Below are 23,159 nucleotides of genomic sequence, written 5' to 3' on the forward strand. Positions count from 1 at the left end.
AGCATCTGAGCACACAGTGAGGTTCAAGTCTCTGCTTCTTTGTCTGCTCACAACACATCTGCCTCCCAGCAAACATCTGGTCATGACTAAGACTGACCGAATCCAATCAACACAAATACACATTAATAACAGCTGTGCTGTAGCGTCCAGTCATTTTTACCTGTTAATGTGGCTGTGCAGAAAATGAAAACTAAACAACCCTGCAAAGAAAAGAGGAGACACAAACAGGAGGAAGAGGAGGAATCAGTGAGAAGTTAAGTTAAGCAGAAACAGACGGTGGAGCATTAAGTAGATCATGACTGTCGTTTGTACTCTGACTCGTCCACTTCATAGAAATGTGATTTCTTCAGCGTTTGTTTCCAGAGCTCGTGTCGTGCCACACTTCAAATGTCCTGCATTAAAAAACACAACAGAAAAACAACAACAATAAAACACTTTTTCAGCTATGACAAACAATCTGGAAATAGCAGCTCTGCTTGTGCCTGGACGCCAGCTGCTGCCATGATAAGGAGAGGAATTTCACTGCACCCCCGTCAGTGTAAATGGAACATTACTCTTTCCTGCCAGCCACTTTTCTCTCTCTGTGTGTGTGTGTGTGTGTGTGTGTGTGTGTGTGTGTGTGTGTGTGTGCATCATTAATGAGAGTGTGGCGGCAGCTCGCCTCGATGTGCACAGAACCTTTTACATTTACACTTCCCATAATAACATGAGAAATCATAACTTTGCATTTTATTCCATTGTTACATTTTAAATCTATTTATTATTGTACTGTTACATTGTCAGTGGCCTTTTAATAACCTTCAGCTGAGAGCGAGACCTTTTATTCCTGTAGCATCATCTTCATGATCTTCACTGACTCTGGGTCAGAACCCACACACCGCCAAATAAATTTGTCAAATTTTATCAAGACTTTAACTCGAGAACTATTAAATAACGTGTGTGAAATAAAGTCATTCTTTGTTGGAAATGGCTGGTTTATCGATTTAAACTTCATATTTAAACTTCACATCAGTGTGTTTGTCAATTTTGTGAATTTTGAAGCCTGAATTTGGAGGTCTGTTTTTTGTCAGGATTCTGAGATTAAAGCAGATTTCTGAGAGTAAAGATTAAATCTGAGATTAAAGTCGGAATTGAGATTCTGAGAGGTTGTTTTTTTTTTTTGCAGAATTCTGAGGAAAAAAGAAAAACGTTTATTAAAAACAATTCACATATGGCCCCAATCCTCTTAGGTAAATTATCATTTATGGAAAATATTTACCCGTGTGTGAGTGTGTGATACAGGTTTTTTTTCTTTTATTTCAATTGCTTAGTACTATTAAACATCCAATGTGTAACATTTAGGAGTTTGTTTTGTTAGAAATTGAATACATTGCCATTGTTTGTATAAGTGTATATGAAAACAGTGTGATTTGGTTGTTTGGCCTTAGAATAAGTCCTTGTAGGTGAAGGCCAGTGTAGTTCTCTGGAGTCTCAACATTAGATGTCACACATTCTTGCAAAGTGGACTTTTAAGTGCCATTTTAGGTTGAACGGCTCATTAAAGAGGCAAAAAGACGACTTTCACATCCCTTGCCTGTTCCTGTTTGGCCTTGGTCACATCGATGTAGCGAGACGCTGTTGCTATTGAATGCTATTGTCTCTAACTTTGCAGTGAAAAGACTCGGGTTTGTGGCTCAGTCTCAACAGTTGATATGGAGTTTGCATGTTCTCCCCGTGTGCGCTTAAACATGGATGCTGTCATTTGTCTGTCACATGACACTGGGATCAGTTCACACATTATAATATAGATAAGTTTGAGTCTCCTCTGGCTTTAAAGACATGACCGTGTAAATGGACAGGGTGGTCCACAGCATACGTGTGAGGCTTTAATCGTCCTCGGTCACACTCACACACATATTGACAGCTCATGTCTCAATAAAACAGCTACACACAGGATTGTTGATATGGTTCAGCTTAACATCTGGTTTCATTCTGACTAATGAATCTGAGCAGCCGTTCATCCAAAAGCACCATTTACTACAAACTGCATACATCTTTACACCACTGCCGGACATTTTCCAGAGCACGTTACACTCTTCCATGATGTTAAATGTCGGAGTCTTTTCTTTTTCTTTTCTTTTCGTTGGTTATTTTCATCACACTACAATTTGATTTGATTTGATTTTGAGACATTAGACGCCATTCTCCTAGAAAACTACAACAAGCACGTTTGTCGCTGTGCATCATCCGGATCATTGCTGTGATTGGTTGTAGGTCCATCCAATTGCGTACAGAAACATTTTCATCTGCGTTCACATTTCCCAGACTCATATCAGACTCACTATAGCAACTGAGATGCAGCCGCACATGTCACACATGTCACACATGTCACACATGTCACACATGTCACACATGTCAAAAATCCGAACTCTCACCTTGAAGCTGCTGTCAGTGACGTTTTTGCTTTAACTTTGTGTCCATTGTTATTTCAAGATTTCAAACCTGTTGATGAGATTTTCTAAATTGAGGCTAGTTGCCCCAAACTGACTTGTGATTGGCAGTCTCCTGGTGTGAAATATGCTTAGATGGGGTGAGTTGAGAGATGCTGACCCCTCCTGTCACACTGCAGACTCTACTGTGAGTGAGGTCATGGCGCTAAAACCTGAGCTGGAATAATGAGATGTAGAGACAAGGACAAAAGCTCAAATCTGGTTACTCACGTATGGACTAGTAATAACTGTAATGAACTTCCCACTGATAGAATGCAAATGTTTTTTTGTGGATGTTTCAGTGAAACGTTTGCTTTTTCAGTCTCTGTGACTGTTCCTCCACAAAAACCACTGCAGCACAACATTTACTGGAAAAGTGCTCCATCTTTCACCACCAGCTGACCACACTGTCCATGTCACACCACATTTCCACCCAATACCAAGTCACCAGTGACAATTCTGATTCTAATTCAAGAGAGTTTTTCATTTTTTGAAGTTCTTTAGTCAGTTTGACCTTCAGGTGCTGTCACATTTGTGCTAATGTGATTTGCAGGAAGGTGTTTGATCAGTGAGAATCTTCAGTGTGAGGGACAGCTGAAGGACAACCCCCCACATAGCTTTGTTGTTTTGCTAATTGTCATCTGACACACTGAGCTCCACAGTTGGACCTCATGTTGACCTGCCTTATGTCTGGCAGTGTGTGTGTGTGTGTGTGTGTGATGATGATGATGCAGGCTGTAATAATAATAATTTTAACTTGTAAATGCCACAGAACTCTATCCAATTGCTCCCTGCAGATGTTTGAGTAATTACCTAAAGAAAGAGAGAGAGAGAGGGAGAAGAAGCGATGCTGTCCTCAGATTCTTCTGTACTTTGATACATTATGTGAAACCTAATTGGAGCTGCGTGGTGAAGGGAACAGCAGCAGCTCTGATAGGCTCATGCAGGCACATAGTCAAGCTGCTGTTCAGGGAACATTACATTGCTGCTTTTTCAATATCGCACAGTCATGTTTGTGAGAAGTCGAATCCATGATTCAAATATGGTTGTCAAGTCCTAAACGTCCTGAATCCACTGAACGTTTTCATGGGTGATCTTTGGGTGTTGTATGAATCCTGTGTCACTGCACTCACACCGCGGGCCTTCTTTGGCTGACCACAGGCCAAAGGTCACAGTCACTGAACTTGTTTTGGACTCTTGAACATTAAATTCAGTTTAATGTTCAGCAGTAACACCTAATGGTGAGACTTCAGACTCCTGGTCCCGCCCCCTCTCTTCCTGAAGCACGTCACTGATCTGTGGCTTTCACATTCCAGAAAAACAAAACAGGGATTTAGAACAAGAAACATGTAACACAGACACAAAAGAAAAGAAAACCACAGAGCAGCTCAGAATGTGTTCTGCATAAAAGAGAAGACAGTTCCCCTCTCTCATGGTACTTCATACATTATCTTCATATTATATCCGTCAGGATATAGATATACTCATCAATGTCACCGGTAGTTATTACTGTCGACTCACAGCACCAGAGCAGTCATGGCTGACTTTAAAACAAGTGTTACTGTTGTCTGTGTTTTGCAGTAACGATTGCAGAACGGTTTCTGACGCTCTTCTGTGCATTCTCTGTGAGAACAATTGTCCAGCAGCTATTGTGTGTTTATTAAAAGAACATTATATTTGATCATATGAAGGGAGAAACAGAAATGATTATAATATGCATCACATATCAGACATAGGCTGCACTGGTTGCATTTGACCAATAGTGGTTTACTTACGTAGCAGTGTTGCAGCGCTTGGATGTTCTTGGTATAGACGCTCTCATCCATTTCCATGGCATGGATTGCCTTTTTGTCTCTGACTCAGTTTGATAGACCCAACCCTCATCCTGGGGTAAAGAACATTCAAGAAAACCAGCTGGATCTAAGTTCTCCTGTGACATGACCAGCCCAATGTGCTTTGATCAGAGGTTAAAATCTGTGGCAGCCACCGAGCCGAAACCTTGGACATGCCAAGTTTGTTGTGCACAATGTTCTCTTCTCCTTCAAGGGCGATGCTTTCAGCATTTGTTATCTGAGTAAGATTCAAACATCTCATCCATCAGCAGCAAAGTTTTCTTGGGTGGTGGCTGTGGCAAAACATCCACACCTTGGGTCGTCTCCAAGGCTCTCCTCATGACTTCACCTGCACATTATAGCACAGTTGATCCAGATGGAGCATCATCCACTAAAGTAACAACCATGTCAGCACGCAGGTCCTTGACGGCTGTAACACACCTGTGGAAGGAAACAGTGCAGCTCGTAAGGTCAAATTTAATGCATGCCAAGTTTCATTACTCTAGCATTAGTGCGTCTTAGCCCATGAATTACGTCTTTTATGAAACCATTTGCAGATTTGCAGTTTCGACGCGTAAATAAAGCACAACATATTCAGTGCAACACTTCGTATTTTACAGCTCTCTACAGGAGACAGTCGAGTGTGATGTGGTGACTGTGTGACTGAATCAAGTGCAACAATGTAACTGGACACTTCATGACAGACTCTGTCCTTTTCCCTGTTGTGTGTATGCCGAGCCAGAATGGGGCCAGCGCTCATTAGCAGCCAGCCGGGGGCCTTTATACTGTACATGACTGAATGGACTCCATCATCCCTCCCCTCCCCTCAGATTATTCTGCCACCTGCCATTGTCTGAGTGTGTGTGTGTGTGTGTGAGAGAGAGAGAGCTCCTTTGTTCTTGATTCATTCTCAAAGTTCAGCGACAGATAAACACAATTCACAGATTAATGTCATAAAAAAATGTGAGTTCTCGCTCTCTTCGCACCACAGAGTATGAGCCATGATTACGTTAACCCTCATCTAAACCTGGTTTTCTGTAATTCTAACCCATAAGTGGGGGAGAATGGAGTCATTTGACTCGTTTGAAACCGCATACATAACCCTAAGTGTTTGAGCTCTTTGTTTTGGAACCAGCAGCTGTTTTCAGTGAAAAACCTCTGATGATTTCACTGAACACTCCCAGCCCAGCAGCAGGGACGTCCCCTTTTTATGGGGAGATGTTTGAATGAAGAATGCTCTTCACCCATCAGTAAAGCCCAGTCCTGGGTCAGTCTCATGTTAAATTCACAGTGCTTTATTCTACTCTTATTCCATTTCCTCATTCACTCCCATTCAAACAGCACATCTATCATTTACTTCAGCGGGAGTCCTTTCACATTAACATTCACATGTAAAGCACACATATACATTCTATAATGTGTAGAAACAAAGTTTACTCTCTGGTTGAAATACGACCTGGTAAATTCAGATTACCATAAACCCATAAGGAGATTGAAAATGTATCAGGTGAAAACAAACAGAAGTAAAAAATGCTAGACTGTTTGTTTGCCCCCAGCTGGTGAACAAAGTCATTTATACTTCATGTGATGAAATACATCTTCATCTCCAGATATGCCGACCTTGACACCACCCAGGTGCAAAAGTATGCAATGTTAAAGTTTGAAGTTTTAAAATGCTGCTGGCTCTGTGTTTTAGTCTGGACAGACCTTTGAAAATGATGATACACACTGAAAAGTTATTGTTGTGAAATAAAGTTGTGAAGGAACTTAAATGTGAGGGAAAGTTAGCTCTCATAGAAAAACGGTGATTACGGTAGTTATCATAATACCCGGAGAACCCGGAGAAATCCCACGACATGCAGAAAGACCCTTGTTCTGACCGGGTCACAAACCCAGTGCTTAATGCTGCAAAGGCAAAAGTGCCATAAAACAATTCATTGATTATCAGAATAGTTAATTGGTTAGTACAACACAACTGAGGTCACTACTCACACTCACTTTGCTTCTTTTAATAAGGACACTGGTTTGTGTGTTTTCACCTTGTGCATGTAGATAATTTAATATTGAATAGAATCTGAGTGTGTTCTCTGTGTGAATCTCTATTTATCTGGATTTCTGTCTTTATTTTTGACAACGTTTGATACTACACAATAAAACATCTCTGTTAATACCGTTAAAAGTATACTTTATCTTTTTGTTGGGTCACCAAGAACCAACCTCTGTCACTGAAATCATGGCCGTCACAAAGACACTTGAGCCTTTATAATGTGAACATGTTGTTTGTTGCCTTCTTCTCACCTGGGAACCGACGCTTGTGTCGCTTTGTGAGCGGCTGCTTCTCTGCATCGTAGTCCATTGTCCTTCAAATCTGTTATTTTTTTAACGGTGTTTTTGAAATCCACCCAGGTGACACAAACCTAACAAACAACTAATCAAACAACTGAGAAGATAATTGACAGATTAGATGCAGCCTGACTAAAATCAATATTTTCTTGTGTGTCTTCTGTGAGAGGAGCATCTGTGTCTTCAGGATGTGTCGGCGTCTCATACAGCCACGCTTAAAAAGAAAAGAGCACAACACTCAAACTCCTGAAGGAGGAACTAAAACAAGCTCTGTTTCAAAATGAAAAGCAGCATTTATATGAAATGAAATACAATCTTCACTAGAGCAGCACAGCTGGTGGCGCTGTTGCTAAACTACACAGCCACTAGTAAAAAACTGATGACAACACCTTCACTGTGTGACTGGCTGAACTTAAACACATATATATAAGTGTATACTTAGTGTATACTTAAGTCTGCTCAGATCATGCTGAGTGTGGTGGTGCTGGAGCTGGCTGGCTGATGTGTGAGTTCTTGAGTCATAGTGAGGTCTAAACAAACGTCTATAGATGACAAGTCACAGTGTTGTTCTTCAATAACCTTCAATAATACAAGACACAGAGAGTGTGTGTGTGTGTGTGTGTGTGTGTGTCCAGTTGAGCAGCATCACTGTGCGAGGCTGTAAATGAGGTGAGAGCTGTTTGTTCACAGCAAACGGAGCCAAGTGACTTACTGGAATCCTGAGCTGGAGGGAGGTTTGGATCCCTGCTGCCAGCCAACAACTCCTCTCTCTCTCTCTCTCTCTCTCTCTCTCTCGCTCTGTGGGTGTGTGTGTGTGGGTACAAGTATTTTTTTTGCCTCTTTAGGACACTTTCTGGCATAAACACTGACCTTGTCAGGACCAATAGTCCTCATGCAGACCAAAACCTTGTTCTAATGGGGCAGAACCTCATGTCTGAAGAACTACTTTAATGTTAGGGCTAAGGTTCGGCATTAAGGGATGAGGCTTTATTTAGTCTTTCCTAATAATTGGAAGCTAATGTGAGTTCTTACTTCAAGAGCTCAATATTTTCTCAGTGATATTTGGTGTAAAAAGTTGAGAAAAACTGATCTACAGAATATTTAAAGTTGTGTTTTATTCATAAGCTTAGGGCCATGTTTTTTTGTTCCCTCGTAGATAAGTGCACAGTGTTTTGATAATCAGCTGAAATTTGCAAAGCGGGGACAACAGAGACACTGGCTCCATGATTTAGATGTGAGGAAAGAAGTGCTTTGTCATTTTATTTGAACATTCTCTTTTGTGATTTTATTTCTTAGTTCAGTGTTTTATTTTCCAAGGACACAAATGCTCTGAGCTTCTGCTGTAAAGTCTCTGTGTTCACTCACTCATGTTACTGTTGCCCAGTGCCTGCTGTCTGTCTGTCTGTGTGTCTGTCTGTCTGTCTGTCTGTGTGTCTGTCTGTCTGTGTGTATGAACTGAGGATGATTGTGTATGGAATGCTACAGATGAATTGTCCTTCTGAATCTGAACCTGAAGATAATCCTTCATTAGTCCCATAATGGGGAAATGTGCGCATGGAAACAAACGCGTGCTGTGTTATACTTCAGTCTTTCCTTAAATGTTTTCATGGCGTCGCTTCATCACATTTTGAATCTATCACAGAACTTTACAAGTAGATATTTTCTGAAAAATGTTCTGCCCTTGTTGTGCTTGAGCAAATGTTCTATTGATAAATGATTTATTTATTTTGGTGATTATTTTAACCTCAAGAAAACTCTGTCTGTCACAGTGTGAATTATTGAACGTATTACCATCTGTATCTTGTTTCAGGTTCGCTGCCTCCATCAGTATCATCCGTTCAGTTTAACCGCAGTGACACAGACTTACCAGATGAGGCAGCAGTTAGAACAGTCGATATTATGCTGAAAATTAACATCAAATTAGAACCCAAATTCATGTGATGATAATATTCATGCTTTCACTTCACCCTCCCAGTGTCTCACACCATTGTCAGAACAAAAAGGACAGTGTAACAAAGATAAACTAACCATGTGTTTGTTTGCAGATCCCGCCTGCTGCAACCATGCTGCAGAGTTCTCCTCTTGTAAGGAAGCTTGTGACCAGGTGGGAACACACACACTCACACACACACACACACACACTCACACACACACACACACACACACACACACACACTCACACACACACACACTCACACGCACACACTCACACACACACTCACACACACACACACACACACACTCACACACACACACACACACACACACACACACACACACATCACACACACACTCACACACACACACACACTCACACACACACACACACACTACACACACACACACACACTCACAGCACACACACACACACACACACACACACACACACACACACACTCACACACACACACTCACACACACACACACACACACACACTGGCCACACACACACTCACACACACACACTTCACACACACACACACACAGGCACTTATGGGCCCGTTATAGTCGGCGTCTGAATGGAGGTTTTCTGAAGGCGAGTGGTTTAAAGTTTTTTGTGTGTTTTTGTCGCTCTTTGAAGTGCAGAAAAAGTTCTTCCTCACCCTATTTTCAACTCCCCCCTCTCACCATCTCACTCCCTGTCCCTCATGTCCTCCTTCATGGTGTAAGGAGACAAAGATTTGAAAGAAGCTTTTCTATGGCAGCAACAAACAGGCAGCAGTTCAAACCTTAGCCCTGTGTTTGAACTGGAGGTGCAGATGTGTGTGTGTGTGTGTGTGTGTGTGCGGGGGGGGGTTTTTGTGCTCTCATTGGTTGACATCATCAGCCAGAGAAGGACAGACCGAGGATAGAGAAGGACATTATATGTCAGATGAATTTGGACAAAAAACTTCTGAAAGGAAAAGAACCTGTGGGGAATAAAGATGGAGGCCCTTCAGATGTGGAACAGCATCAAACCTCTCCTCTGAGGTTGTGGTTAAGGTTAAGAAGTGTGGTGTGGGTGTGGTGGGTGCAGTGGGTGCAGTGGTTGCAGTGGGTGGGTTACAGGCACATGTTGTAATCACCATGAACCGTTTTAGCTCAAACTTGTACCTGGTTACACCCATAAAATGAGTGGTTCTTTTAAGACCACAGTGGTTATTTTTAGAGCAATAAATAAAGATGAAAATAAAATATAAGTAAATGAAAATAATAGACTTCACTGCTCACTGCACAGTCCAGCATTTCCACACACACACACACACACACACACACAGCAGTCCACTGTCATAATCACAGCTAGGGTTACAATGATTCCTTTTATTAGTATTTGTTTTGCTTCATAAAACAAAATAAATCATTAAAATTGATGAATTTTGGTTTGTGGATAAAATAAGATATTTGAAAATATGTACGTATATGTGTATATATATACACATATACTGTACATGTATAAATGATTTATGTTTCTGCAGATTTTAAACGATGAAATGATTATATTGTTATTAAACTGAATACATTTTTAAGTAACGAGACGTTCCACTGTAACACTAGTCATGTTTTCATTTAAAACACTTTTTTCACTTGAGTTTAGTTGATAAATAAAGAACAACTAATAACTAATAATAATCCCATTATACATTTCTAGTACTACTCAGGTCGACCCAACTATAGTACCAGGTCAAATATTCACCCTGAGGTCAAAATAATAACAACAGATACTGATAAATGCCTCTAAATGGTCGACCACTACTCAACATAGATTGTATAATACTAGAATAATAATATAGCACACATAGTTGCTTAGCAATGGAGTGCAGTCACTGTCATTAATGTGAGACACGATGTTTCTTTCACTTTAATTGATTTGAATGAATCTAATGTTCACTCATAATTTAGTCATTAATCACCGTTTGTCTTGTGTTACTGTAAAGAGATCATAGATAAGGATGGAGAACAGGGAGCAGTTGTATCAATGGACTCACTTAGCAGCGTCTTATTAGCCCTGTGCAGATCTGTAACTGTTGTTACTCTATCGAGTTTCCTGATGGAACAAACAACAGCAAACAACACAATCTATAAGTGTGAAGGCTTTGACTGCAGAGGCGTTAATGGTGCTCTCTCACACACACACACACACACACAGAGAGAAGGAAGGAAGGAGCTGAGTGAAGTGTTTTTGTCTTTAGCTGACTCTCAGGTCTTCGTGGCACACGATTGGACGGCGTGTTTGCCGTTTGTTAGGCACGTGCAGTGTTTATGGAGCAGCGCTGAAGAATGAGCCGGTGCCAGTCAGCACTTGTTAACTGCTCACACAGAAATGACCAGCATGGCTCACTGGCATTCAGACTTGCTGTGTCGTTTTTTTCTCCCTGTGATTATCTGCCAGCAGATGATTGTCGCTGTGCTTGGTGTTGTGTAATCCCGTCAGTTGGAGGGTGGAGGGGGTTGTCGATGGAGCAACTGTCAGACGGCTTTGAATTCCTCCGATTTAATTTGCTGCAACAAAGAACAGCCCGAGAACATTTGATTAAAGCCACATTATGGGCACCTGCAGCCTCCATGTGGACTGTGCTGTGCAAAGTGAACTGACGGCTTATACAGTAACACATCAAAGTAAAGTTGCTGCGTGAAAGGGGAAGATGGTCACCATCACATTAGGTATGAATATTGTGAAATACAATTTACCAGTTTAAAGAAAGTACATCAAAGCATTGTAAGTCGTAGAGTTATAAGCTCTGTGGCTTCAGAAGTGGATTATTATGTACCGTATATGTTACCATCCAAAGTCAACTCAGACTTTTCTCAAGTCCGTTTTATTTGAAAACCCACAAAATCTCCAGTAATGATGTCTGTGTTTTGTGTTTTCCACAGCCACAGAAACAAAATCACGTTGGCTACGATCAGAGGGTTGAATTGACCACAGAGCAGTCATGATTTCTCCCTCTAATATCTTTTATCTTTGCACTTTTATCAGTCCGGTGTTTTTTTGCTCTGATCGTTGCTGGTCGACCTGGTTCCAGACCAGAACCTCTCTCCCGGCATGTTCCTCGGTCAACCTGAAGAAGTTGAATGGTTGAAGGAAGCTGGACTGAATCAGTAGATTCAGTAGAGGCTGAGGTCTGTCACACCAGGTACTGTAGGACACAATGTGTCCACTGTGTAGAGATGCTTCTGAGACTGTAAAGTGTACATGGAAGTTCCAGGACCAGACACACAGCAGAAGAGGTCAGTGGTGAACATCAAGAAGAAGAAGTCGGAGAAATACCGACGGCTGAAAGAGGAGATGTAGGAAGTAAAAGCAGCAGATTCCTGGAACAACATCTGAGATCAGAAAAGCTACGATAGTGAACAGGGCCGTCGGGCTCCTGGGAGCCACGCTGCTGTAGGTCTGCTGACTATGTTGATGAGTGGGCCGAATCAGCTGCTCAACCACACTGCTTCTTTTTTGTCCTGGCTTCACACTCTTCAAGTCTACAACAAGCTCCTTGGAGATGATCTTTACCTCGACAAGTGTTTTAGCTCTGTGTCGGATACATTGAGCCCACGCTGGTCACATGACCATTGACTGACACTCTCGCCTCATCTTCTGACTGGAAACAACAGTTGTAGTTCACAAGAATTATGCACACACACACACACACACTTTGAGGCTGTGAAAGTGTGAATCTTACCATCTTGGCTTCATGATTTCACACTTCAGCGTGACTGTTGGCAGTGGCCTCGCTCTCCTAGGCCCCTGTGTGTGTGTGTGTGCGTGTGTGTGCGTGTGTGTGTGTGTGCGCGTGAGCATGTTTCAGAAGTGCTATGACCGACTGGATTTTCCCATGACATGAGGATTTTGGAAAAACAACATGATGTTTGACTAAAGGAACAATGAGTTTGCTGATGCTGATCAGTATCAATGACTCAATTTTGAGAAGTTTAAGATAAGATAAGATATTTACTTTATTCTGCAGTGGTGAAATTTACCTGGTTACAGCAGTAAAGACAGTAAAGATAAAGATAATAAATAATAAACATGCATTTCCACATTATATAAAAGTACAATACAGGAAGATATAAACAATACGACCATAAAAAGTTCAAATAGTATGTACATTATAGACAGTTACCAGAACAGTATGGGCTTGAGATTTACAGTATAAACAAAGATTGACCCCCCTCATGATGTGGGAGGGGCCAAATGCTCTGGAGGTGTTTTTTTCCACAGTTAATTCTTAACTCTGAACTCAGAAAGAATTTTGACAAACTCAGACACTCTGGTCACTAATGTTCACACTTCCATGGATTAGAGATGCTTTTTGTTCACTCCCTGTTTGTTCCTGTCCTGCAGCTCGCCACCATAAAGAGTGAGTCTCGTCTGAAGCATCTCCTCCAAAGGTTACCCAGCTACTGTCCAGAGTCTATGGTGAGTCCGTCGTCTTCTATGACCGAGTTGGTCCAACATGATTTTCAGTATGATAATCCTCTTCAACATGCAGCTAACTGCCCCACAGCTCCACCCACAACAGTCAGCTGACTAGACGACAGAAAAACGTCACTCCCTTGTGATCGGTGTAAATAGAACCCCGGCTTTAGTGTTTAATATTCAAAAACTGATCTCATTGTTATATTATTATATATATATTGTTAGTATATATATAATAATGTGTAACAGTAAGTGATAATAAGTAGAAACTCATGTTAAGAAAACAACAGACAAAAACATGGTTTGGACATGAAACTACGACCCAAGTGACAGCACTGAGGCAAAGATTACTGATTACTTCACAGCATGTTGTGAATCGTGGTTGAGACTCTGAAAGTCTTGGCTTAAGAGCCACTAAGGTGTGTTAACATCTGTGTAATGTAAATGTCATCTGCAAATATCCTCAACTACGGACACAGATCCCTCTGTGGAAGTCTGTGTGCAGTCTGCTCATCACGATAGAGCTCTGGACGTCACATGACTCAGTTTTCTGAAAAAGCTCCTGATAAATGAGCGATACCAGAGCTTGGTTCAAGCTTTAAGAGTTCACTGTGCACTTTGAATCCACAGAGGTCGAGCAACATATCAAAGAACCTCACCAAACTGTTACGTAAACAGCTGGATTTTCTGACACTTACACATCACTGTTTATTGCATGTTAGTGTTGGATTATCTTGGGTCTGCTCCCTTCATATCTTCAGGCCTACATTCATCAACACAGTACAGAGAGTTACTGTCTTCCATCTCAAGGCTCATAGATATATGGCTGCACATTATTTATATGTACATATGTATATATATATATATATATATATACTTATATTGCTCCCTTTATATTTGAAGCAGTTTTTACGTACGTCTGTATGTATGTATGTTACTTACATTGTATTGTGAATGCTGGATGCTTGTGTTGTCGTATCTGTGCCCTAACCTGAACACTATTTGGACAAAAGTATTTGGACGCCTGACCATTACACCAACAGGGAGTGTAATGATGTATTTAATACATATACTGTACTTCAGTATGGAACTGGTCCCTGGAAGTCAGATTCCTTAACTTACATTGCTTTGGTTGCATGATTTGATGAACTCCTGGTCAATGTGAAGACAAAATTAGCATCAACCCCCTTGTTAGACTTACTGTATACAGGAAGTGGGTTGTTGGTCATGGTTACCACACACACACACACACACACACACGCAGTCCTTCCTCCCACCAGAGTTAATTACAAAGCACATATAGGCGAGTGTCTCATCTGTCTCCAACAGTCGATTAGAACCACAGCAGTGATTAAACTTGGGCAGCTTTAAATGTTTTCTATCATTTGATTGTGTGTCCTGTTCCTATTTAGCTATGATGCTGATGCTAAATTCCATCCATGGCTCAGTGTTTTTAGTTTTATTAGAATCAAATAGCAACATCTGGTTCACATGGTCCTTTTAACCCTCAACTCTGGCCAACTGTGTAAAGTCTTTTCTCTGAAAAAAAGATTATGAGATGAGATTCAAAGCTCCAGTGAAAGCTCTGGCTTCACATTACAAGACTTTTGAAATCAGGTCAGATCACGTATTAGAGGAGGACGACGTTCGCAGATCATCTTCTCTCCACTCTCGAAGAAAAACAGCAGATTTCTGTCTACGTGTGAGATACAGTGAAGAACATATGCATCACAGATCACGTGAAGTCACCGACAGGAACCTTTGTCCTCCAGTCAAGAAACACAGGGAACGTGTTAACTGTGACCATCCTGTAAAAGCACAGGGTAAACAACGGTGTCTCAGCGACACAGATGAACTTTCCCACAGCATTTGATCACAAATCTAAATGATGCATATGTTTCCCTGTTGCTCAACCTGAACTCCATCCTTCACACTTGAGACTCTGAAAGAAATAGTGTTTCCCTGCGGTTCTTCAGAGAGAACAAGGACAACAGCTTTGACAATAATCAACAGAATGTCAAACAGAATATCGATTTCATCATTCCAAAAAATACACTCGTTCTTTGTGCTCCTTGGTTTGTTCTTCGTGGTTTGATGTTTGTGGGCGGGGCTTTAGGAAGCTGCCTGCTGATTGGCTAGAGTTTGGGAGCGAAGTCGTTATGGGCTCGGAGTCGCCATCTGGAACTCGTTCCCTGTCGACATCCGACAAAATAATTGTATAAAATAAAGGTATTTAACGTTTATAATCCGACAAACGTTAGATATTTATAAATCATTTTGTCAGATGTTGACGGGGAAAACTTGGGGAACGAGTTCCAGGCGGACAGCGACTCCAAACCTCCAAAACTCAGCATCCAATCAGCAGGCAGCTTCCTAAGGCCCGCCCACAAACAAAAAACCACCAGGGGGCACAAAGAGAAAGTGTATTTTCAAATAATAAAATACAGTATTATTGAAGGATTAAATCGATATTTCTTTTGCTTCTTAAAAAGTGTTGTTTGAAAATATTGACACAAATCTAATTCCATACTAAGCGTTTATGAAGGAAGTGGAAGTGAAGTACACAAACCACAGTCTTATCATTTCATTCTGAGTGGATGTAAATGATGGAATTTTAAATTCCACTCATATCAACATAGCTATTGTCTAAACTATTGATCACAACTGTGGTTTTAAGTCAAATATTTGACAACGTTCATTTCCTTTTTCTTATGCCTTTCAGAATGAACTGTGGATGTGCATCAACTCGACACTCCCAGGTAAGAGACTCTAAATGAAACATCTGTCTTCTGGTCGTTTCTAAGTGAAGTTGCTGTTTGAGCAAAGCAGAGAGCAGGCAGTGGCCTCATGGCTCTAATCTCCCCGTCAGAAGCCTAATGCTATTGTTATTCTTACCTTTATGTGCCCTCTAAACACTGGTGTCCAGCTCCAATCCTCTCTGTCTGTGAGATATCATCAATTCTCTGATGTTTACTGCATTCCAGCAACTTCCAGGGATTTACATTGAAGTGGAAGCACTTCCCCTCAACACACCAGCTTAGATGAATAAATCTGTCATTCCACATTTGTTTTCAGAGGTGTAACAGTACGACACGTTTTAAAGTTTCATGCAACAAACTCTGTTTTAGGTCCATTTATACTCTATGTAAGAGACGGGGACTTTTCATGCATTTCATTGTTCTCTTGACTCTATACTGCCCCCACTATTTCCAGTGGTGCTGCTCCGCTTCGATTCTCATCACAAGCTCTCCTGCGACATGGACGAAATGGATCAGTACCACTGGAAACTGTGAAGGTAGCATAGAGTCAATCAGTCAGGAAAACCACAGAAGAGTCTATACAGGCATTTAGAAATGGCAGAATCCATCTACAGTAAGTTTGGGTAGAGCAAGTTAAATTCAAGGGGCTGTCCAGCGTTTTAATTTCATACTCGTAGTCTAAATATCAAATGTGTATTTAATTGGTTCAATAAATAAAGTATAAGCTAAATGTTTGATTTGTCTCCAGGAGTATCCCGTAAATCCGATGGCTGGGTGGGGCTGGGCTGCTGTGAGCTGGCTATCTCAGCTGAGTGTCGTAGGGAATGCAGACAGGTGAGAAAAAAAAACACTTTGTTTTTGTTGAAGTTTAAGTCATGAGAGCGTTTTGACCTGAGTTTTATTTCCTTCTCCCTCACAGGCGTCATCGAAAGGTGACATAACTAAAGTATGCAAGAAAGTCACAGAGGTGAGTCATCGAGTATCATCCAGTGTCTGCAAGGTCCTCAATCAGTTTGTATTTTACGACTCATACTATTCCTCTATGTTTTATTAAAGACAATTATAATCAAGGAACATTATAAAAAGAATGTGAGTCCAACGAGGAAATCTGTGTTTTTATCTCATAAGGAGCTGAAGTGCTAAGAATCGAAATCAAGGGTTTTAAACTCCACAGTCACAAAATAACACTTATATATATATATATATATATATATATATACACATATATCGATAGAGGCAACAGTTGATCAAAACTCCTGTGATTCTGAAGATTTTCAAACAGGCATAGTTCCATTAGGTGAGTGTTTAATGAAGTGCCTAAGACCTGGTTTTTGCTGAGACTCTCTGTCAGTTCCTCACACAACCACAGCTCCTTTTAATCTCTCAGAAAAGTATTTGATATCGTCAGTGAACTTTGACTGTGTTTTTAAAGTTGTAACAAACAGCCAGTATCACTTTTCTTTCTCTCTCTTCTCGTTCCAGAATTCCCTCTACAGCTGCATCACCAAAAATGAAAGTAAGTTCACACACACACACACACACACACACACACACACACTGGATTAAGAGTGAAGACAAGCACAATTACAAACACTGATCTCATCTCCGTCTCCAGTCAGTGAATAAATAAACACTGACTGAGAACATCACTGGGTTCCTGGACAAATAATGTGGTTGTTTGTGTTTTCTCTCTCTCTCTCTCCGTCTCACTCTTACACACACACACACACACACACACACACACACAGATGTGAGGTCAGTGACTTCCTCTAATGTGTGTCAGTCAGAGTGTTTGTCTGCTCCAGGGTTTGGTCAGTGATACGATTACACTGGTAAACAACCAGGAACAGTCACAGTATCAGTTTCATTACATCATCAAAATAAAATACTACACACTGTGCATATTATGGGAGCATTATTTGATAATGTCATGTGACGTGTAACTGTAATATACAGTAACCCTTGAGAATGAGGACACCATTTTACTGCATTTAAATTTGGATACAGTCATTTTGTATTCCACACACATTATCTTGGTTATTTTATTACACAATAAATGTGTGTGTGTGTGTGTGTTTTTCCTCCAGTGGGCTCCACATGCTGCAGCTATGCAGGGCGTCACACCACCTGCAGAGAGTACTGCCAGGCCATCTTCAGGACCGACTCAACACCCACTGTGTCCCAGATCAACGCTGTCAAAGAGTACTGTCAGAGTCACAGCGCTCAGCTGCTCAGCTGCGTCAACAACTTCACCAAGTCCTACCCCATACGCAGCCCTATAGACAGTAAGTCCGGCCCTGCTCCACAGACTGCCACTGCTCAGCACTTTTGGACCTAAACATGGTTCCTTGTTTCTGATAAGCATGTTTTTTATTAGTGACTGATGTTAAAACCAGACTGGGACTGAAGCACGTGCATCTGCAGCTTCATGATCGTTGTAAACACCTTGGCGCCAAACCAAAGCACCAATGCAAGTTTCTTTTGGCGTCATCTAAGCATAGTGGCAGGAAGTGATGACACGTCATTCATCTTTATAAACAGTGTCTTCATACAGTGTGTTTTTATGATGGCAGAACCAGTGGGAGCTCGTGTGAAGGTGTCCTCCACCAAAACCCATAGACCCCTCCTGTGGAGATGAAAGGTCTGCTTTGAACAGTTGGTATCCTGCCCCTCACAGAGAGGAGCTGTAGACAGCCAGGATTCCCAACAGTTACACGACCCACAGTCAAAGCAAATTATTTGCTTTAACACCCACAGGCCCTTCTCCAAACTGCTGATGTGTAAACTTCACCAAACTGCTGTCGTGCAGTTACTTCTGTATGATCCTCAAACTGTTTCATACTTTTACTGTGTAATAAGCAGCTGGTGCAAGGTGAGGAAAAAAAAAAGAAAAAAGGATAGATTCTCTGTATGTTTATATACATACATATGTATATATATATACGTATATATATACATACACATGGTGGAGTAGGGGCTTGCACTGTTGCCTTGCAGTAAGAATCCCTGGCTTCATGATTCCAGTCTGCTGAGCCTCCTCTGTGTTGTCCTCGTGATGCACACCTGTCGTTAAACTGGCATGAGGGCAGTTTATTTGGTGTCTTTTTCAGAAGAAGATCTTGGACTGGAGACAAGTCCTGTGATCCTGAAGAGCTTTTCACAGAGTGTTCAGCTTCACAGAAACTCTTACAAACAGCTGGGAAGGATTTCAGTAAATCCATGTGATCAGCTGAACAGCCCGAGTATCCATGCAGTTGTTTTGAGGCGACTGCAGAGCAGAGAAGACGTGATCACCTGATCCATGATCTTTTTTTATTTCATAGTAAAGAGTAATGAAGATAGTAGATAGATAGATGGATAGATAGATAGATAGATAGATAGATAGATAGATAGATAGATAGATAGATAGATAGATAGATAGATAGATAGATAGATAGATAGATAGGAAAGGTTTTGAAGTAAAAGGACACCATTTATTTAGGAAATGAGGAAAAAGTTGCTAGAAATATAAATAACAAAGTAAAGTACAGTTACATAAAGTGTTTGTAATTTACATTTCAAAATGTGAAATACACTAAATATGACATAATTATTTTCAAAAGGACCTCTGATTTTAATCCTAATAATGAAGTTAGAGCTGAATTTCATTGTTTTCAAACACCCGTAAATATTAATAAAAAGCCAAAGAAATAAACCAGCTGTTATCTGTATTTTAAGTATTTGATTGTATTTATTATTGATTTCATTTATTAGTGATCGTATTTCTGCAAACACGTCAAAAGAAAAGCTGTCATGAGCCCAGAGAAAGCCCCTGAGTGCAGCTTTATATGCTTCACGTCCAGGTCTGTACTGCTGTGACCGGGCCGAGGCCACCCACTGCCAGGTGGCGTGCCGGAGAATACTTCGCACCATGAGCACGGAGCACGAGATCATGGAGGGTTTGATCGAGGAGTGCGGCTCCCAGCCTCTCCCCCAGGAACCCATGTGGCAGTGCTTTCTGGGTTCCAAACCTCCTTCCCCGCCTGAAGAGGAGACCCCCCATCCTGCCAAGATGGACTGTGCCAAACTGCACTGCTGCTCCAAGGCCAACACGTCACTGTGCAGGTACAGATCACCGCTGAGCACCAGGTCACAGAGGGAAGTGTGACTGCTCTCCTTGTTCTGACCCAGACTGTGTCTCCTGCTGTGACAGAGACATGTGTCAGGAGATCAGCACTAACTGGGGCAGCCAGACGTGGCAGGACTTCGACCAGCTCTGCGAGTACAACCCAGTGGAGGCGGAGCTCATCAACTGCCTGGCGGACGTCCGGGAACCCTGTCAACTGGGCTGCAAGGACCTCACCTACTGCACCAACTTCAACAACAGGTCAGACGTCTGTTACAAAGGAGTCGCGTGTTCTGAGATTGATTCACTTGTTCTTGTTGAAGGGAAATGAAGAGTAGTGTGTAAGTCTGTCTGTAGTATCAGAGTTTAATGTTCGTGGAAAAGGCCAAAAGCTCGACAAACCTGGCTAACGTTGAAGAACGTTGTGCTTATCACAGGCAAAGACATTCTGTTTGAGTCTTTCTTTCCTTGATTAAGTCGACTCTGTATTTAACACGTCCTCAACACACACCAGCAAACCATTGTTTAGCTTGTTACTGCTAATTAGAGTTTAAAGTAAACTCTAATATCATATTGACAATTAAGATTATGTCTCTTTTTACACTTTCCCAAAAATGATTTTACTTTCATGTCATTCTGCCTAAATATTAAATATTAAATATTAAATATTTAGTCTGAAGCACTTGTCTGAATTCCAACCACATTATGTGTGTGTGTGTGTTTTAGAAGGACTAAGTTTTTGTGTTTTGTCGATTCTTACATAAGCTTCACCTGCACCGTCTGAGAGTCTGAAATATGCTTCGGGCCTCATTCATCAATATCTTCCCTTTTTTTAAAAGTTCCTTTCATTTGTTCTTACGAAGGTTTCCAAGAAAACCTTCAGCTTATGTGCTGGACTGGACGCGTCAACATCTGCACAGACACAGAGACAGAGAAAGAAAGACAGAAAAAAAACACTTTATAGTGAACTCAGAGTGTTGTACACACTTCAAAGGCTGCACTGGGATGTCACACACACACACACACACACACATATGTTCGACATTCATGACTTGAGGGGACATTGCATTGACTTACATTCATTTCTTGGAGACTTACTCTAACCTTAACCACAATTACTACTGGCCTAATCCTAATCCTAACCCTAACCTTAAAACATATCTTCACCTTAAAATGTAGTAATTTACGTTATGGGGACTTGCTTTTTGTCCCCACAAGGAGGACAAGTCCCCATAATGTGACTGTGTAAACAGGTTTAGGTCCCCACAACATTAGTAATACCTGGATACCAAAACAAACTCAGATGTCTGCTGGTCACCGTGAGTGAGTGAGTGAGTGAGTGAGTGAGGCGACGAGGTCATGTTTACGTCAGGAGGAAGACGTTTATTTTAAATAGATTCAGCTGAAAGGAAAGTCTGAGTGTGAGCCATAATCAATCCACATAAAAAGATATTTATCAACTAAATGTGAGCGAGTTTAAGGAAAATTCATCAACGTCATTTTTAACAAAGCATGAGAAATCATCATTTTCATCATCCATTCATCTGCTGATGAATGGTTTGGCCCAAAAAATGTCAGAAAATGTTAATTGTTGTCATATTGTGTTTTGTCCACAAAAGTTACACAGTTTTAATGTTTGCTTGTTTTTTTGTCATAAAGAGCAAAAACAAAAACTGTATAATTTATACATTTAAGAAGCAGAAAGTTCAGAGGACTTTCAACTGATTAATCAATGACCAAAGTAACAATGGACAATTCATTCAGTAATCGATTAATAATTGGTTCATTGCTGCAACAATACTAATATTTACGTCTTTGGGAACAAGTTAATAGATTTTTACTCTTCATAATAAGACTTTTTTAAAGTATTTTAGAATAAACAGAAAATAAAAACGAGGGGAAATAAAACTTTGATTTCTAATGGGCAGCAACGTGAAAAATGGAATGTGATAATACATTATTTTATTGGAGTTTTGGGAAAACTGGACGTTTTAATTGCACATTAAGTAACTGGAAAAGAGGAAGTAGATGGAAAACAGGTGATGAAACAGAGTTAGACTATTTAAAGCTGCAGTGCGTAGTATTTGCTGTTGATGTTATTATTCTGCCTCTAAGATATTTGTATGATTTATCCTTCATCTGAAAACAGGCTCTGTCAAGCAATACTATCAGACTACTACTGGGGGTTTTCTCGAGTTTTCAGTCAAACTCTTTCTTGCTACAATCCCACAATGTGTCTGTCTTCACTTCCTGTGTGCAGCAGTACAGGAATGATTCGGGTTAGGCATCTGCAAACAGGAACACTTTCTTCTTTATGTTTCTACAAAAATAAACAATGTCATTGTATGAATGTGATGTGTTCCATCCACAGAATGATGCTGTCTGCAGTAGAACTAAGTAAACACATGGTTTAATATTACTGTGCACATCACAGCAGCTTTTTCTGATGTCACGGTGCAGTTTTGTTGGACTTTATTCACACCATTGTCACAGATGCAGCATCTCACTGACGGAATATCGTGACAATTAGCAAACAAACAACATTCAAGAAACCTGTTTTCCATGAACTGGAACAAATTGCTGTCGAGAAATAGGTGGGGGTTTGATTTCGCTGCTCTTAATAAGAATCAGCTGATCGGACCCTTTAATTTACGTTTGAGGGGAAAAACACTGTTGTTGAACATTTTGAGGTTGAATAACGTTAAGAATCCAGGGTAACACACACACACACACACACACACATAAACAAAGCAGCCACTCATAATGGAATGATGGGACCACACCCAGAACTTGTGCGTGGAACCTTCTCCTTTTTAAAGCATCAATTAGCTGACTCACTTGAGACCAAACCCACCAATCTGACATCAAAGACACTTCCTGGTGCAGTGGAAGAGGAAAACAACCCTCACATTATCCAGAGAGACGTGAGCTTCCTCCGCAGGCCGGACATCACAGTCGAGATGCAGATCACATGATCAGGCTCTTAATTCCTGCGATGCGCTTCTGTCCACAGGCCCACGGAGCTGTTCCGCAGCTGCAACGTCCAGTCGGACCAGGGCGCCATGAACGACATCAAGCTGTGGTCCAACGGGACCATCAAGATGCCGTTCATGAACATCCCGGTGCTGGACATCAGGAAGTGTCTGCCAGACATGTGGAAGGCCGTCGCCTGTTCCCTGCAGATCAAACCCTGCCACAGCAAGTTCAGAGGGAGCGTCATATGCAAGTAGGTCGACCACTCTGGAAATCTGCTGCTGCCCT

The 23,159-nt window shown here is 41.2% G+C and overlaps 1 protein-coding gene across 1 annotated transcript in view; it reads left to right on the plus strand.

The window, feature by feature from the left end:
* The window catches only part of reck (reversion-inducing-cysteine-rich protein with kazal motifs), a 57,350-nt gene that overhangs the window by 9,056 nt on the left and 25,135 nt on the right, over window positions 1–23,159 (plus strand). Inside the window, exons 3-12 of the mRNA XM_044044703.1 lie at window positions 8,689–8,747; window positions 12,960–13,034; window positions 15,757–15,793; window positions 16,542–16,627; window positions 16,713–16,760; window positions 17,276–17,309; window positions 17,881–18,078; window positions 19,636–19,897; window positions 19,986–20,159; window positions 22,912–23,124. Coding sequence (XP_043900638.1) covers window positions 8,689–8,747; window positions 12,960–13,034; window positions 15,757–15,793; window positions 16,542–16,627; window positions 16,713–16,760; window positions 17,276–17,309; window positions 17,881–18,078; window positions 19,636–19,897; window positions 19,986–20,159; window positions 22,912–23,124 — 1,186 coding nt within the window. The remainder of the gene's footprint in view (window positions 1–8,688; window positions 8,748–12,959; window positions 13,035–15,756; window positions 15,794–16,541; window positions 16,628–16,712; window positions 16,761–17,275; window positions 17,310–17,880; window positions 18,079–19,635; window positions 19,898–19,985; window positions 20,160–22,911; window positions 23,125–23,159) is intronic.

The sequence above is a fragment of the Solea senegalensis genome, linkage group LG1 (assembly GCF_019176455.1).
Source record: "Solea senegalensis isolate Sse05_10M linkage group LG1, IFAPA_SoseM_1, whole genome shotgun sequence".
Classification (NCBI taxonomy): Eukaryota; Metazoa; Chordata; class Actinopteri; order Pleuronectiformes; family Soleidae; genus Solea; species Solea senegalensis.